The sequence below is a fragment of the Ammospiza caudacuta genome, chromosome 9 (assembly GCF_027887145.1).
Source record: "Ammospiza caudacuta isolate bAmmCau1 chromosome 9, bAmmCau1.pri, whole genome shotgun sequence".
In the NCBI taxonomy this organism is placed as follows: domain Eukaryota; kingdom Metazoa; phylum Chordata; class Aves; order Passeriformes; family Passerellidae; genus Ammospiza; species Ammospiza caudacuta.
The window spans coordinates 10,079,497-10,097,964 of NC_080601.1; the positions used below are offsets into that span (position 1 = coordinate 10,079,497).

Sequence of the window (18,468 nt, forward strand, 5' to 3'; positions counted from 1 at the left end):
AAGAGCTCAAAACTTTGTGCTGAAGGAGTGAGTGGTGCATGAGCTATAATTTGTCACCTGCAGTGTGTGTGGTCATAGCTGGGGCTCTTTGGCATTACAGACAGGTCATGAAATAAAAATATGGATTCCCTCTGCCTCCCATCCAACACTATTCTACTTTTCTGTTTTCCTCTCCTTTCTGTCTCACATGAAACAAAAGACAGCAATTTCTTTCTTCTTTTTAAATTATTTTTTTCTTTGCTCTGTGTGGCACTAGACATCACAAGTAAACCCTCCATCTCTGTGTCTCCTGCACTACTCCATTAATGTTGCTGGATTTGCATTTGAGACGTAAGTGCAGAACTTGACCCATGATCTGAAAATAGCATTTACCTGAAGTCTGCCATCCTGAAATGTTTGCTGTTCCAATGAGTGTTTAGGTCCTTGGGTGGGTTTTTCCTGCTGTCATTATGAGGTCTCGCTCTCCTTTGGTAGTTTCCTAGTGGTAATATTGTCTGGGAATGAATAAAAGCACATATAATGTCTTTCTAAGATCACTGATTAACAAAGAAGAGAATGCATGAGAAATGTTACATAAAGTTCAAAAAGCAAGAGCCTGATTCTATCTTTTGGAATTAGAACAAGTACAGAAAGTGAATTCAACAGCTCTCTGTGCTAGAAGGTCACCAATGTCTCTGGAATATTCTGTGTTTGTAGCTCTAGTGAAGCCTGATAAACATTTTCCCTACAGAAATGAACAAAAGTTGTGAGAATGCCTTATTTGGTGGTGATTGTTGTTATTCTTTCAGTACTGTTGGGAGCTCTGCTTGGGAACAGCTACAGTGTCAGCACCTCTTTCATGTGTGTGTACAGTCACCAACAACCTCTGCTAAAGTAGCAGTAGTTTAATACTGCACAAGCATCTTCATTACATAAGAGTAAAATCAGGCATTTCATGGAGTTTATTATGATGAAACCTGGTACTGAGTGAGACTTTTCCAGGGACCCATCTCCCTTTAAGCTTTGAGTTTTATATGTTATCCCAGGTACTCTTGGGCACGACAGTCATTAAGGATTCAGCTGCAGCTTTACCCAGTTATGTTAATCCAAGTACCAAAGAAGGAATCAGAGCACCTGATGCTCTAGCTACACTGATGCATCATGTGGTGCAGTAGCAGGGGATTTGTGAATGAAAATATTGGTGCTGAGGACCCAGTGTCCACACTGCACACTGCTCAGGGACAGAGGGCAGTACTTCAGACTGCCTTTAATCTGGTCCCATGGACCGAATGCTTGTCACTGGTGGGTGGCACACATTCCCTGTCAAAATTCAGTTTATGCACTCTGGCTGCACCTGATGTGAACCAAACCATGGAATATTTGCTTAAAAAATGTATTCTTCAGCTGAATTAACATGCTGTTAGCAGTGTACCCTTTTTCAGCTCTTACAGCATAATTTTCTGTTGCAGAAGGAGGACTGATCTGAGGATTTTATGGGTGGCTGCTTTAAAAAGTGCCAGCTGTTTGGTGATGGTTATCACCATCAATGGGTATTGTCCATTCTTCAGGTACTTGGTTCTCAGCCACTTTTATTCACATCAGGCACAGTTAATTTCAGTTTGTGATGATGTGACAGATTATGACCCACAGCAATGCCGGATCTTGGTCACTGCCTAGTCCCTTGTGTCTGCTGTGATTATCTCTGGTGAGTGGAATGAACAGTCAGCTGTAGTCAGGTATATCTGGAATCCTCACAAGATGCACAGGCAAAGCTGAAGTGCCAGCCTTAAATTGGTGATGTGCCAGCTGTAGGGATGTTCCCCCTTTCCAGGAGTAGGTCCTCTATATGGGCACTGTTTTCCACATCTCTGTGCACACCAAGAAAGGAGAAGCAAAAGGAGGCACAAGGGACTGCCTTGTGTAGTAGTGTCTGGAAAATTGGTAAAGGGAGGAGTGGCAGTGCTGCAGGCTCTGCCACCACGTAAAAATCTCATCCCAGATTCCCACACATGAGGTTTCTGAAATGGTTAAATGTCCTTCACCTGCCATGTGGGTTAATTTCTAGGGCACTGATCTCATCTCAGAGGATATCCCAAGGTATGTCACAGGTCAAAATAATTTGTAAGCTGCTCAGTGTAATCAGCTTGTTGATTTCTGCCCTTCAGGTCTTCCTGAAGAACTTATCAGATACTTGACGTAGCTCAAGTCTAATGCTGAACTCTCATTTGGGTCTCTATTTGGTCTGATAGACTGAGTGTGTATAACACAAAAATTGGTCCTTGTGAGGTGCAATTTTTTTTTTTTTTTTTTGAGGAGGCTCAGAAGAATCTGTTATTGTACCTAAAATTGAATGTTTTCATTCTCAGCTATTGAGCTGTCTGCCCTCAGCAGAGAGCAGTCTGTTTTACACATTGTTATGGGGGAAGAATTTGTGTTTTACTAGTATCTCTGATTTTTGGGCATCTGAGGAAATGCTCATTCTTACTGATCCGAAGTTTTTGTGTCATCACAGTGGTAAGTTGGACTTGACAGAGGATCCTAATAATTAACAGATGTAAACAAATCTGGAGTCATGCAGGCAGAGAAGGAGCAGAATGACAGGCATCTGACGCAGCAAACCAGGAATTATTATTCCCTGTCTCTGCAATTTCTGTGAGGGTTGTGGTGATCATTTTATTGAGAAGTTCCCTAGCAAACTTAGAGACATCTGTTCTGTCTTCAACTTTACATCGACATTAGGGGTTGCTCCTTTCATTTCTGGATGAAGCCATGGTCAATTTTTCCTCCCTTTAAAACGTGAGGGATAGAACTTGAGGATTATGGCAGCTGAATGGAAGCTTCTGAAAACTTCTGTCTTTACAAAGTAAGAGGCAGCATCCAGAAATGAATCTGATGCTTATTGATCAAAAGCTGACATGAAAGAAGTTGGTTCAGGCAAGCCAAATAGAGTCTCTCTTGATGACAGCCTCAGTGTTTAACTTCTCCAGCTGTATCAAATTTTAGCAGCATTTTGAGGGATTTATTTCTTTGTTGACACTGGCCCTAAGCTATCCCAGGACAGAAGAAAAAGGGTAGAACCAGGTTCTGCCAGTGTGGAAGATAAAGGTGGTTCTGTTGAGCTGCACTCTTGTGGCAGCAACAGCTAGGGTTGTCTCATTTATCACCTTGTGCAGTGAAACATTTCCATCAGCTGCCCTTCTCTTCCCACCCATGGGAGAGCCCAGGGTCTCACATTTGCAATCAGGTCAGCTTTACAATGTAAGGGTTTTTCTCTTTCCCCAGTCATTGGTATATCTGTTTTCTTCTGCTGATGGGCCAGGTAGGGCAAGTAGGTGATAAATTCCAGAGTTAATCCTGAATTTCTTCCTTCTGAGGTTGTCTCTTCAATCTTTCCATATAAACTGCCAGAACTTTAAATAATGGCAAAAGGGTAATGCTGCTTCATCCTGGACAAGAATCCAGCCTGATATGCATCATGCCCACCTTTGTCCCCTGGTGGCCTAGTGATCTGATCCCACCTTGTGTCTTACTACCCTTTGTGCCCAGCTAGTTCTTTGATGCTGACCAGGAATAGTTTTCCTTTTGAAACTAGTGTCCCCTGCAGGCCTCCTATGATTTAGTAAAATACTAATATTAATGTACACCTTGTAAAAAATGTTTTGTGATGCTCTTTCAACTGCTGGTAGTTTATCTGTTGCTTGATCCCATGTTGTGATTAACTTCCCAAATATACTTGGTGGGGCCCTAAATGCATTGATTAAATTGAGGCAAACCACAAAACAGCCTTCTGGCCCTTAACCTTGCCCCAAATCAGAGCTGTCTGTGAATTCTACACTCTTGCATAGGTGAACACTGAGTTCCCCCTGCTTTGTCCCCTGGCATATCTGTGTTAATCCACCAAAGATTCTGAAACGCCACATGGTGGGTTTTATATTGAGAAGGAACATTTCACACACTTCTTCTGGCTCATGTGCACATTGGTCCCTGCCAGCGTGCTGGTGCCTTGGGATTATGCACTGCAAGGTAGAGATTGCAGTGCCTGAAGGACTTGGCATTTTGTATCTCCTTTTCCAGTTTCCATGGTTGCAAGCAGTAATTTTGCAACTTGGGGATGGAGGCAAAAGTGTTGCACGGTCTTGTAAATTTTTTTATATTCTTTTTGACATGTTATTGCCTAATAGCTCTCTGAAAGAGTCACTGCAAAGCTATACTAAAAAATACATCTCCAGAATAGATTGAAATATGGAGGAGCTACAAATGCACTTCATATAGTTTCAGGGAAGTGTGTTTTTTGGGGATAATTGTTGATTATCTTATTGCCTTACTGGTAGCCTTAGTTTTTCAGATAATTCCAATGCCCGCCATTCATATTAAGTCATGGTAGTCTTTGGTGTCTCTTTCCATTATATTTCTTTAGTAAAATGGTGGCATTTTAATTGTGGTTGGCCCCCCCTTTGTTTGAAGGAGTTCCTGGTTTGTATGTTTGGTCAGATTACTTGACACAGGTTGAAATTATTAATTTTCTTTTTTTTCATGGAATAGCTTGAAGTAAAACTCCACTGAGCAGGCAAGGTTCTTATATGCTGTCATTCTGAGCTGTCATCTGAAGAGTTTGCTCTTAGCACAAGAGCTAAGTAAAATGCTTGCTTTGAGGGGTCCTGTAAGTACACAGCTAAGAAGTGAATGGCTCCAGGATCACCCCATAATCACTGATTAATGTAGACACTCTTTGTGATTTGTTTGTGCTGAAGAGAAAAGGGTTGGATAATTAGCTACTGTTCTTTGAAAAATAAATCTTGGTTATGTTTTGTATATGCCAAGTGAGGATTTTAGACATCTGGACATTTCAAGTGGACATTTAGAGATCCACAGGGGTGGATTCCTGATTCTCCACAGGCAACTCGCTATTGGGTTTGGATCTTCATCCACCTTGTTTCTAGCAGAGAAAAATGTAATCATAACTTTATATATAAGCTGCATTCTTAAAACAAGTTCATGGTTATGATCTGGTTATCTATTGTATATTGATACATCTACACTGATACAGAGAGTTAGGGGGATTGTGTGTGTCTGTTGTGTTTAATTTGTGTACCAGTGGACTTGATAATCAGGTGATGTGCTTCTGCAGATCTTTTGGAAAATTTCTCCAGAAAGGGAGTGTTTCATTATTGAGGCTGACCAACTCACATGCTATGGCAACCACGACTGTTTTATGGTGACTATAGTAACAACTCATTTAGCAATGAGGAAAAACTAAATGAAAAACCAAGCACCCCATGGCAATTGGAGGTGAGGCAAGAAAAAAAGAAATTGGCAACTATAACCATCTGAAAGCTGTGGTTCAGAACAGTAGCCTTATATTTCTTTGGAAATAAATCAGCTTTATTTGGAATATTTAACTGCTAATCAAGTGAATGAATTAAATGGCTTTATGTTAGATCTTGAGTCTGCTCACATCTCCTGCTTTTTTGGCTGCCTCTGTCTTCTCTTCATCTGCAAACAATCACAGGTGACAATGTAAAAATAGAACATCCTAAGAGATTTTTGAGATCCTGTGTTATTCTTACGGGTATCTTTTTTCCATTTCCATCCATCTGCTCATCTTTCTTTAGAACTGGTTTAAGCAGCTGAATTTTGTGCTCCTTTCTTTTGGAAACGGTGATTTCTGATCAGACTTCTCTGGTAGGTTCTTTGCTGGCCTTTCTGTCTTTATCTAGCTTTTTTGCCAGTGCCCTTTCTGAGACTGGTCACACTTCCAGTAACTTTCCTCATAGTTTTACCCTGCTATGTTTTGCTAGTAAACTGAGCTGTTTCTGGTTGTAGGTTGGTTTTAGCAAGTTTTTCGTTGATCTTAGAATGTTATGCCTTTATCTAAATCTTTATATATGCTGCTTTGTTCTTGTCTAACCAGTTCAGTTTCAGTTCTAGTTGGTCTTCCTGGATATTACCAGACTTTCAGAGCTCAAATCTAGTTGTCTTTTTTTTTTTTTTTTTAATTCTAGTTTTGTAAATACATGTTCAGCATTTTTAATCAGTGTGATTATATAATAGGTTTAGCACCAGCTTAACCTAGAGGCTACCTTAAAAAAACTAACTGTGGCTGTGTTCTTTAGATCTTGCATGTATTCCTGGCTTTAATCATTCCAGTAGCCAGAAGGCATCTGGCTACATTTGTAAGCATTTAATCAACTTGTTTTGCTAATTGTTTATACTGGAATTTGTTGTTAGCATCTGGTTTTACTTGATGTGTCTAAATATCTGTCTGGGCTTCTGTCTGTCAGTCTCTTCAGGAGCTATTTCTGCTTTAATCCCTTCCTGGAAACTAGTGAAGAATATTAAAATGGTCTAGATTTTTAACACGTAGTTACATTATTGATACTGGAGGATATTTAAGAACTTTCCTTAACATAGCCACAGAGCTCTACTTTTGTTTTTATTGCCAGTTTATTTTAATCTCTGTCCTGTGCAGTATTGAGTCATGCTAAAAATATCTTCATTAGATTGCCATTGATCTATGGCAGGGCATTCAGGCATGCTGCGACTGAGTCCTGTGATAACTTTGCTTTAATTAAGTTATTAAGTATATTGGAAAATTAAAACCCTAGTAATTTAAATTTTTTTTCATATGCTCCTTTTCTAGAATTCTCAGATAGTTGCATTGATTTATCTAGTTACTTTTCTTTAGATTTGCCTGTTAATTTTAAGCTGCCTTTGTTATCCTCTTGGAAATTTTTTAAGATTCCAGACTTTGTACTTAATACATATTTTGTGACTGACTGAAGCAGAACATTTTATGTAGAACTACCATTTAAGAACTTTGGAAGAATTTTTAAATCAAATTGTTATATAATACGACAGCTAATCTGTGTAACAGCTTTTTAATGGAATATTGGGTTGGAAGAAAAATTGATTTGGCATCTCTGCTTGGTAGTTTAAAACCAACCAGACACACTGGCTAGCCATGCTCCTTCATTTTGCTTCCTAGCCTTGTAAACATTTCCACATTCCATCTGTGATGTCTAGTCCATGCATGAATAAAATATGAAGTAATTTAATACCCCCACATAATATGTCAAGGGGGTTGCTGTTTATTCTCAGACTTGAAACTTTTTAAGATCACGTGCTGAAAGCTCTCGGGGTTTTGCTACTCATTTGGGGCCCTGCCTGTGAGGCTGTGGTGTATGAACGTGCCATGTTCTCTGTAGCATGGAGACAAAAAAGAGGGTTTTTTTGTACTTTTACTCATATTGTGACTGAGGAGGAACAAGGAGTTACCTCTGGGTTCTCCTCCTGTGTTTGGAATCACAGAGAGGGGACAGAGCCCGTGGCCATCCCAGGTACCAGCCTCATGGGAGCTTCCATCCAGCAGGCAGCTGGGGCTGGATCACAGGAGGGAACTGGGAGCCTCTGGAGTGCTCTACCTCCAGGGCAGTAACCTCTCAGGATGCAGGTTACAGGCCAGGTGAATGGATGGAGGCTGTCTCTAACATGTTTGTGTCCTCACCAGCCCAAACCTCGGTGCTGGAGTCATGAGGTGCTGAGGGCTCACGTGTGCCCAACGCTCTTTGTGCGTTTGTGTGTGTCCAAAGAGTGTTCTCTGCTCTGCATCTGGCACGTTGCAGAGCTCTCCTTGTGCAACCATGCACTTGGGCCAGTGTCTGGGCTGTTTCAGTCCTGGGTAGGATAACTTCAAAATGTATTCTTATTTTGAGAGTCTGTGCTGCAGCATTTCCAGAAGCATTCAGTGTCTGTAGAAACATCAGTGTGACACAGTAGTGGCAAAAATCACTCTTGCACCTTATCTGTGTCGTCCCTAACTCCTCCCTCCACACATAAATGAAGATTACAAATATGCCTTAGCCATTATAGTTATTAGCGCATAGCCCATAGTCAAAATTTTATCTAAATGGGTAACCTTGAGTTCTTACAAAGACTTTTCTTTCTTGGTGTACATCAGTTTAAATAATGAAAAAGAATACGGTTAAAATCAGTGTTTGACTAGTAGTTACTAAACATGATTTTTACTTAAATAAGAACATAGTGCCTCTGACAGTGAAAAATGGGCACCAAAATAGCTTGAATCTGTTACTTTAAACAGCCTGACAGCTAATATATAGTCTATATCTAAGTGTGAATGAGATGTGAATATTAAAAAAGGCATTAAAACAAGTAATTGGATTTCTTTATCTGTAGTGCTTTCTTCTCAGAAAAGAGGACACCACACACTCCACCTGTGTTTTGTCAATTAAATTGCTGTAGGTTCCTTGCTGAAATAATTATTAGGCAAGCCTTACTGAAAAGGTTTGTGACTTGCATTTTCCCTGTACTCCCTCCTTAATTACAATTCCCTGGCAGAGTCCAGATTGCTCAGCAGACTGCTAGACATTAGAAAATCAAATTCAGATATATCAAACTATGATCCCACATATGAAAATGACAGACTGTAGTAAACATGCTTGAGTTGGTTTTAGTCTTTCAAATATCCATTTTTTCCAGCTTGCCTTTGTATCCAGGCATTTTTTCAATACATTGCCATAGAATATTTAAGGAAATACTTTCTATAATATCTTTCCATGAGGACAGTATCTTCAAAAAACTTCTTCTCTTCACTTTCCATTTTACATCAAAAAGAATTTCTAGGTATAGAGAAGTATATTTGCAAGTTCCTGCTTGGCTCTTTGGTTTCATGTTAGTCCATGATCTGTAAAAACTTTTCCTTGGACAATGAAGAATGTGTGATACATGCAGGGTGTAATGGGAATTGTGGTTTTGTAGTGAACAGTCTCTGGAGTTGTCGTACAAGTTTTATTGTGTGCTAAAGCCATCTGTGTGAGTTGCTGTTAGCAATATTGTCTGGACAGCCCTAAATCAAATCCTGAATGGGCAGGACTGCAGAAGGCAGGTTTATACTGGTATCCTTCAGGTTAAACCCACTGATGCCCAGGCTTTTTTTCCTCCTGGCATAAAAAGTATTAGCAAGAGGTAAGTTTATGCTAGCTGTCCTTGTTTCACCAAGATCTATCTTCTGCAAACAGGCTTGTGTTTACAGAAACCAAAGTGAAAATAGCATGTGAGCAGCATAAAGGCACTGCGGTCCAAAGAGTTGTGTATTTGCATAACTGAGCAGTATTTAAAGGACTGGCTGGCCTACTTTGGGACAGTTCACCACACACTTTTCCTTAAGAGTTTGTTGTCTCCAGGCATCTCTCAAGAAGAGGAAGTAAAAGGCTCTGATTCTAAACAGCACTGTTTTCACACAGAAGTAGAAAACGACTTTAACTGTCTTGTTCCAGTTTTTGGTAAATGGACATTGACATGGACTACGAAAGACCCAACGTTGAAACTATCAAGTGTGTGGTGGTTGGAGATAACGCAGTGGGAAAGACTCGTCTGATCTGTGCCAGAGCCTGCAACACAACCTTGACTCAGTATCAGCTGCTGGCCACGCACGTCCCGACCGTCTGGGCCATTGATCAGTACCGTGTCTGCCAGGAGGTAAGGGCTGCAGCTGTGCAAGGTGTGCAGCGCATGCTGCGAGGTGCTGCTGTTGTTTCTTGGCAAGCCTCACCCTGCCAGGATGCAGCGATGAGCTCACAAGTATTTTATGAGTGACCTCTACTGCAGCCATGCTCTGATACACCTCTCGTTCTAAAGTAATTTCTTCATCAAACCTATTTTTAGGGATATAAATATTCTGCCTGATTTATAAGATACATCTTTTGGTAAAAACTGCATGAGGTAGACCCTTGACCTAGTATGTTTTGGACCTTTTGATGGGGTGAATTACAAAGTAACTGTCTGATGGAGGGAAAGAGAATGTTTTGTGTGTTCTCTTCTAGGTCCTTGAACGCTCAAGAGATGTTGTGGATGAAGTGAGTGTTTCTCTCAGGCTGTGGGATACTTTTGGGGACCACCACAAAGACAGGCGCTTTGCTTATGGAAGGTAAATTGATCCAAGTAAAATTTTAAGAAATACTTGCATTCAAACTTGGTGGAAATAAATTGCAAATCTAAATTTTGAAAAGCAAGGACTTAGCAATCATGGGTGTTCATGCTCCTGCCCACTGCAAAGAGGATTATCTGCTGGAAGGATTAAAAAGATATAAATATTTAAAAAGCAGCATAGTTTTACTATGCTACGTTTCCTTGAACAGCCTGCTAAGCTCTGCCAACAACTGTTGTCCTATTTTGAATTTTAAAGTACATTCTCCAAAATAAGATCGTAGCTTCAGAAAATTCATCATGAGCATTCTCTGCCTGTACAAGCAGTGTTTGATATAATTGCCTAACAAGCAACAAACAAGGAGAGATGTTGGGAAATATCACTCTCACTCAATGAAATATTTATTTTATTAAAACCTGTGATGTTGAATGGGCAGCTAACCTCTTGAGAGCAGAGCTAGATTCATGAAAGATGAGGCTCTTCTGTATATCCTTAATTAAAGCTGAGGTTTTCCTTCTATGAATATAAAATGTCTGTTAGTGAATCAGTTAACCCTGGAAATTCCAAAAATACATGTATAATAAATATATATTTAAATGAACGTGATCTAGATTTTTCCAGTGTGTATTATATATGTGCGTGTATAAACATATGTTTGTAAAAGTTCAGCATAGTTTCAGCAAGGACTGAAGCCAGTGATAGTCTTTCTGGTTTGTTTAATTAGATCTGACCTTGTGGCAGTACAGACAGCAGAACAGCTGTATTAGGCAAATACTGAGCTGAAGGTGGGTTTTGGACATGTATTTTCATAACTCACTTTTGAGAGGTCTCAGTCCTCACACATTTTTTTCACCTTGTTGAACTTTTTCATAACCTTTTCATATCTGCTTCAGTCACTGCAGTTGATCAGACCTTCACAGACAGACACTTTTTTTTTCCAGCTGGGAATGAATGCCCTTTGTAGAGTGTCAGCCCCAGCTTTCTATTGCATGTGGCCAAACTGTACTGTCTTGCTGTTTTTCTTTTCTCTGTGCTGCCTGATGACACAAGTGACTTTGAAGGAGGATGGTCTTTTCTATTCTCTACCTCTTAGAAATGCTGGAGAGGGTTCTGCTGGTTGAATCCACCCATTAAATTTTCAGGTTTCAGAACTCTGTATGTTTGTACAACACTCCTTTGTGTACAGCACTGTTAGTTGAGTTTTCACAGTCATGAATAACCTGGAATTTTCTGTCGGGAAACAACAACACATCTGGGCTGCACAACCTGTACCATTTGTAAATAATTTCTGTGAGAGAAGTTACAAACTTTAAGGTAATATTTACCTTAATATTTAGTGCTACTGGAAGATGTCCATAGATACTGTTTTACCTTTTGGCAGCACGTGGAGCCTGCATTGATAAATTTGGATGTAACTTCATGTTTCCACTCGCTGCTCTGCTTTGATGTGGCCTCCCGATATTCTGCAACAGATACTGTGTCACTGAGAAGATTACTGGAGATTAGGAGAGCAGAATCAGGCATGTTCTGAACCCTGATCCCACATTTACTGACAGGATGGGAGAGGGAGGAAACAACATACTTAGATTCTAATCCTGCAAACGCCAAGGAGGACGTGAATAACTTGAGATCTTGAGGATTAAGCATATGAACACAGTGATTCATTTGTGAGGTTTGCAGAACTGAACCTGTGTAGAATGAGGTTTGCTGTATCCTAATTAGCTTTAAAAGGCTGTTCTGGAAGCCTGCTCTCCTGTTAGTGGTTTTTCTGCAAGTCTATTAATGAAGAAAGTAACTGGAAGCTCTACAGAAATACTTTATAAATAGAATTTCAGTTTTAAAATGTTGTGATTGTAAGCACTTAGGTACTTGCTTGTTTTAAGAACGTTAATGCTGCAGTCAAAACAGACTGTTTTGTATTTCATCTGGGCTGGCATTTTAAAACTAGTTTTTCAATGCTGAATGTTCATATTTCTAGGAATTTATTTTAAATCAAGTCTGTACATTGAGCTGTAGTCTAGTCAGCTGTGTCAAGTCTTGCAATTCAGTGAAAGGCCAATTTCATGGAAAACTGTTCAAGGTTACACCTGCAAGTGCCCTGTGTTTTGATTGTCTGAAGGATCATATAATAATATAATCCTCTGGTTCTCTTAAAAAAATTCTGTGCATCTGCACCTCATGCAGGTGAAGGCTTACTCCAGCAAACATTCAGCCAAGACCTCTAATTGTCCTAAACCTGTGTAACAAGAACCAGCAAGTCATTAACTCGCCTGCTGCTCCTTGGAAAAGTTTGCTCCATACAGTTCTAGAAAATGTTACATAAATAGATTATGCTATAGATGACTGGGTGAACAGTTAATCGGGCTTGTAGCACAGATAAATCCTTCTTAACTTTATTTTTCACAGATAGAAACATGAAAGGAGGGGAAAAGGAATCTATTTTCCACTATTTTTGTGTGACAGGACTAGAGAAACATTTGAATGCCACTGGGGATGGAATAGTTAATGTTTCTCTGCCATCCCTTAATGGGAGTATGGAGAGTGAGATCAGCTTGCATTCTGCTCTGTGGTGTGTAGTTTAATAATCACACTCCTCTGGGAGCTTTGGGAAACAGTTCCTGACAGCTTAAGGGAGTGAGGGGGATGTGGCTGCAGAGACTTGTGGAAATATTTGCTGCAGTTTACAGAATGACATTTTTCACCCCCCTTAGACTAAAGTGTGTGCTTTAGTTTTGGAAATATCCCGTTCAGTTCAGCTTAAGGAGTATGTGATGCCAAACAGCCAATTATTAATAATCTCCTGTAGGGTTTCATCTGGTGCACAATCATCCCAAAATGCTGTAAAATGATAATGCCTTGGTTATGATTTAGTGTATTGATTTCCAGCTCCCAGCCACCTCTTTGTTTAGTAACAACCTACCCTGGGTGCTATTGTATTCTCTAAGTCTGCAGATGAGGTGTGAACTTCATTTAAAGCCCGAGTTTTTATTCTGTAGCAGTTTCTCTGGGAGGCAAGTGTAAAGACAAAACATCTTAATTTACATTTCAACTTGTCAGGATTCACTATCTCCCATTCTCTTGTCCAATCTGGTTTTGAATGAGACTGTCAACATATCATCATGTTCAAGCTAATCCTAGAAGCTGGCTTGTAGTTATTTTTCTCCCTTTTTGCATCCTTTCTTTTTTTTTTTTTTTTGTTTTCCTCCCTCAGGTGAACATGTTTAGCTAATTTGATAAATAGCCTCTGTATCCTGGGGGTTTTTAACATGCAGCTCTAGTATGTGTAAACATAAGCACAAACCTGCAAAGAGTTAATTCAATCAAATATTTATTCTCAATACCGTGAATGGGGGTTGTTAGCTAATTCAGCCAGGATGACTTATTTACTTGCAACTTAAATATGAGCTGTAGACCAAACAAAATCTGTTCATGCAGCATGGACAGAAAACAGCTTTTTCCTCATGACTTACAAATGTGAATGAGTCTTGCTGTTAGACTGCTGAGAGAGTCTCTTAAAATGGGTTTAGAATATTTCCTCTGTTGTGAATGGATTTTGTAAGCCTTGTGGGTATTGTATGCATGCAGAGGAACACATGCATTCAGCTTTCTGTGTGATTACAATTCCCTTTACCAGTTACTCCAATGTAATTGAATCCCTAAAAGTATAGCTTTGGAATGCTGCTGAAAGGAGTCCATGAGAACAGAGCTTTATCACTGATATCTGAAGACTTCTACCAACCTCTGTCTAATTTTTTTTCCTCAAGGGACAATGATGATGCTGTTTCTGTAAGAACAAAACCAAGGTAGCTTTGATGGAAAATGGTACTTGCATTCATCAAATTCAGTGAGATTAGGGTGAGGTATGTGGCTTCACAGAGTTGGTCTGCCTTTAGTTAGATCAGTGCCCTCTGTCATGGAGCAGCTGGTGCCTGAACTGAGGCTGGGCCAGCAGCTCCCCTCCTTTCTTCAGAGGTCTGGGGTTTCAGAAGTGCCTTGTGAATGAAAGCTCACACATTCCCTGTGCCTCTCAAGCCATTGCTGGCCTGGGATGGAAGTGGTCCTCAGAGATGTCTCTCTAGAGCAGAGGTACTGAACAGACACAGGGCAGTCTCTTGCTCACTGGCAGAGGCTCAGCTGATGGGGAATCCAGTTATTTCAGGTGTCTTCAGCTCTGCTGCTTCCTCTTGTCACATTTTCTGCCACAAAAAAGCAATAGGCAGTATCTTCAAATCATCTTCAGCTACCCAAATTTGTGAGCCTCCCCTTCTACTTTACAGTGGTTTATAACCATTTAGGTTCATCATATGATCATGAAGAACTGTGAAAAACCATTTTTACAACATATACATATATTTGTCATTATTTTTTTCTCTTTTGAGTTTGACTTAGGCCCAAGAAAGATTGTGATAATGAGAGAGGGTCACATAGACAGCTTTCTGCAATAACTTTATTTTGATAGGCTATGTGTATGCACTGTTTTCTTTCTTCTTCTTTTGTTACCAGTGTGAACATTTGAGGCTCTTTCATTTAGCTGATAGGGAAGTAAATGCTTTATATACTTGGGCCACTGAAATTAATGCAGACCTGCTTCTCTCCTCTGCATCCCACCATGGTTCCATACTGTGAGTAGAAAGAGGTTGCTATGGAATTTCTGTTAGGAATCCTTCCTTCTTTAGAAAGGTGTGTGCCAAATGGGGCTGTTAGTGAGCCTGAGGCTCACCTTGATGTATACATAATTTATCTATAATAGAAGGACACTTCCAATGCTTTAATCCTTCCTTAAGGAGTAAAAAAGTATGTGGCAGATGTTATTTGTGGTATTGCATAATTTCATATTTTGCCTTGCCTTCCTAAGTCAGAGACTGGGTGGAAGGGTGGCATTTGGGCTCTACACTGAAAGGCTGCAAGGCAACATCAAAATCTTTTGGAAATGATAAGTGTGGGAAGCTACTTTTTGTTGAAATCTTGATCTTAGTGAATTATTTCTTTGTGAATAGGTATTAGATGGATTTCTTGTGCTGTTTTCCACTCCCAGGGTCTCAGGATCTCAGTCTGGGTTTCCTGGTTTTCCATGGCAGGGGGGTGGAAAGTGTTGGTCTTTAAGGTCTGTTCCAACCCAAACTGTTCAATGATTCTATAAAGCACTTCTTGGTGTTCAGGTTTATAAAAATGTTTCTTGAATTATTCCTGAATTTCACTGGGAAATGGCTATGAAATTTGTTTTTAGAATAAGTGCAGCTTGTATTTGTGAATATGTTGCCGCAGAGAGAAAGGACAAATCAGGTTTACTTCTTTTTTCTTCTTTCTCATTCTCTGGGTAACCAACACAAAAAAGTAACTGCACAAAACCAGCAGTAGAATAGGCATTTTAAAAAATCATACCCTTTTACATTCCCTGAGAATATTAAAATAACATTGGTAAATTTTTAATGTTTAGGAAATATTCATGCATATTTTAACCTGACAGGGTCTGCTTTTTTATGAACAAATGTCGAACCAAACTTTATACTGCAGTGTTAGCAAGTTGTAAATGTGCCTTTGACATTAATAGGAATTGTAGGTACTTTAATTAAAGTTTCCAAAGGACACCTTTCCTGAAATGCTCACAGTTCTATGTAGCTGGTTAATCTTCCTCATCCATTTCTGTCTCCAGTTGGTACTGAGTGCAAATTGTGCTTATGACTTGAATGAAAACTTAATTTATGATGATGGAGTGGCTGTATTTTGTGAGCTAGCAGAGGCAGCTGTGGTGCTGGTTCAGCGTGTGAACTCTGCCACTACCCAGTGCTTTCCCATCCGTCCTGTTCCTGGCACAGAACCATTAATTTCTCTCTGTCCAGAGCAGAACTCTCAGGAATCTTTGTTTGATGGGGAAAGGATAAATAATAGGATAAATACAGGATAAATAATAGGATAAATACAAGTAAAATAATTTGCAAGTCACTTTTTTTTACTTCTTTACTCTGTTATTCTTTCCATGTGGAAAGCAGTAAGGTGACAGTGTCCTGTTAGTGCAGTGCAGTGAGTTTTGGAAGAACCCAGCTTTGCTCCTCTCTGTTTTACAGTTTCCCAGCAAAGGTCAGAGGCAAGAGCTGCTCAAGGACCACGGTGGCAAAAACATGATACTGCCTTGGCAAGGGCTGTAAGATATGCAGGGCTGTGCTGGGGCAGCCTGCCCTGCCCAGGGACACAGCTCACTCCTGGCTCCCTCCTGAGCACAGGCTGTGCCCAGCCCTGTGCACCTGGGGACTGCTGTGTCCTGCCTGTGAACACCTGCTGGAGTTGTTTCCTTTTGGTTTTCTGGGAAATGTGATGTGTGTCTTGTGGCTTGTAAGGTCAGGAGGGTTGGGTCCTCCTGACTGCAATTACTGGGCTTAGGTATTAATTTCTGAAGGATGCTGACAGGCTGTCTCTGTAAGATGCTTAGCTGTAGTTAGAAGCAGCCAGGCAGCCAATGCTTGCCACTCCAGCAGTTATGATGGCCTTGAATTAAACAACAATTGACCCTATTAGAGTATATGTAACACAGAGTTTTTTGTACTTTAGCTGTACATTGATTTCTCTGTCTGGGATCTGAGCAAATGTCTGCTGGAGTTTAGGTTTTACTCCTACCTGACCTTGAATAGAGCAAGTTTGAGTTTAAAGCATGTTTGCCTCAGCTGTGCAGCAGACCATTGTGTTGGCTGCTTAGCCCTTCCCTATTTACTAGAGAACTTTCCAGTTTGAAAAGGCCTTGTTCCTGGATATGACAGATGTGTTGCAGTTTATCTAAGACAGAAATTTGGAGCAGGAGCATTTCTCTTGCATTAAATTGATGCTCACAGCAGTCTCCATATTGTGTGCAGCTGTCTTTAGAAATAGCTGGATATATCTATGCCCTCAGTGAAATGTAGAAAGCAGCACTACTGAGGAGGTATTTCATTATTTAAAAGGTGAATGTTAAAATTCACTGCTGCTGATGCTCTGTACATGACACAAACTGCAAATACAACATATTGGTGCTAAATTAAAGAATAATAGAACTGAGATAGAGATGGCATTGCTGAGCTTATCCTGCTGACAATTCTGTAGCAATAAGTTGCTTCCTCAAAATGTCCCTTCTCCCCAATTTTTCTTATGAGTTTAAATTCAACTTTTTTTTCTTTCTTTTCTTTCTGTTTTTTTCCCCATAAAACCCAAGAGCTTGAGAACTGCTTGTTTATAAATAATGAAATTGCCCCTAGTTAGATATGCCCTGAGACAAGCATTCAATCATTTCTCTGCCTTTGGGTGCCAGCTCTGACAAGAGTTAGGCTGTGGTTCAGTGGATGAACTGTCAACCTTAATCCTTATAATTTATATAGCAAGTTCATTTAGTGAAGTAATTTCTGTTTTCAGAAACCTTTAAAAGCCTGCAAATATTGCCATGCTTAGTCTAATTTAAGCCACTGTCCTATTCTACAGTTTACTGACCTTATTTTCACTGTAATGTTTATTTTTGCTGATATTGTAGAAGTGGTCGTTCTGCAGTAGTTTGCCCTTCTAACAGGTTATTTATTAAAGACATTGCAGAATTGCTGTGCAAAGCACATTGCGAAAGCCACCACCTCAGTACTTCAAACAGTGCAGTAAAGGTATTTCTCCATGCCAAGTTCACAAGTGATCTGTCTGCCTGCGTGGCTCTCCTGAAGTTTTGCACAGCTCCTCTCTAATTCCTAAGCACCAATGATCTTTGAACTGCAATTTAGGTGTCCAGTCAGCAGAATTGTTTCTGGAGCAGTGGCAGCCTGTGAGTAACTGCTGTGTAAAAGTAGAGAATGGAAAGCCCTACCTCTCTTCTTAGTGCTTCGCTCCCACGTGCTGGGATCATCTCAGCATGGAGGGGCAGTGCTTCCTGGGTATGTGGCTTTGTGCTCCCATGCTTTTGTGGTGAAATGTGTAGCTTCTCTCACACCTTTGCACCAACAACATCTACTCTGACATCTGGGTGTCAGCACGTTTGTCAAAGAGCAGAGCAGAGTAATGGAAGTAGGTGAAACTGCAGCAAAAATCATTTGTGGGTTTTTAATCAGGTATTTTCTTGTTCCCTTCTAGGTCTGATGTTGTTGTTCTGTGCTTTTCAATTGCTAATCCTAATTCCCTGAATCATGTGAAAACAATGTGGTATCAAGAAATCAAGCACTTCTGTCCTCGCACACCTGTCATCCTGGTGGGCTGCCAGCTGGATCTCCGCTACGCCGACCTCGAGGCTGTTAACAGAGCCAGACGGCCTCTGGCAAGGTAAAGTTTAAACAAAAATGAGAATTTAAAAAAAAATCACCTTGGTAGTCAGGTACAACACTTGCACAAGAGAAACTGGAGAGCCTAGTTTCCTTTTTTTTGGCAATGAGAATATATGTGCTTTCTTCTTTTTTTAATTCTGTTGTCTGAGTTGGTTATTTCTTTAACACACACAGTTATTAAGTTTTCCAAAAAAGTTTTGCACACTGGCTGTCTAAACATATTTGGGTGGCAGAACACTACGGTAAGGTAGAGATGGTAATGATTATTGAATGTTTTCTTGGGTA

The 18,468-nt window shown here is 40.2% G+C and overlaps 1 protein-coding gene across 1 annotated transcript in view; it reads left to right on the plus strand.

Annotated features, from left to right (window-relative positions):
• The window catches only part of RHOBTB1 (Rho related BTB domain containing 1), a 48,188-nt gene that overhangs the window by 19,164 nt on the left and 10,556 nt on the right, over positions 1 to 18,468 (plus strand). The window contains exons 3-5 of the mRNA XM_058810420.1: positions 9,273 to 9,474; positions 9,819 to 9,922; positions 17,996 to 18,181. Coding sequence (XP_058666403.1) covers positions 9,283 to 9,474; positions 9,819 to 9,922; positions 17,996 to 18,181 — 482 coding nt within the window. The 5' untranslated portion in view covers positions 9,273 to 9,282. The remainder of the gene's footprint in view (positions 1 to 9,272; positions 9,475 to 9,818; positions 9,923 to 17,995; positions 18,182 to 18,468) is intronic.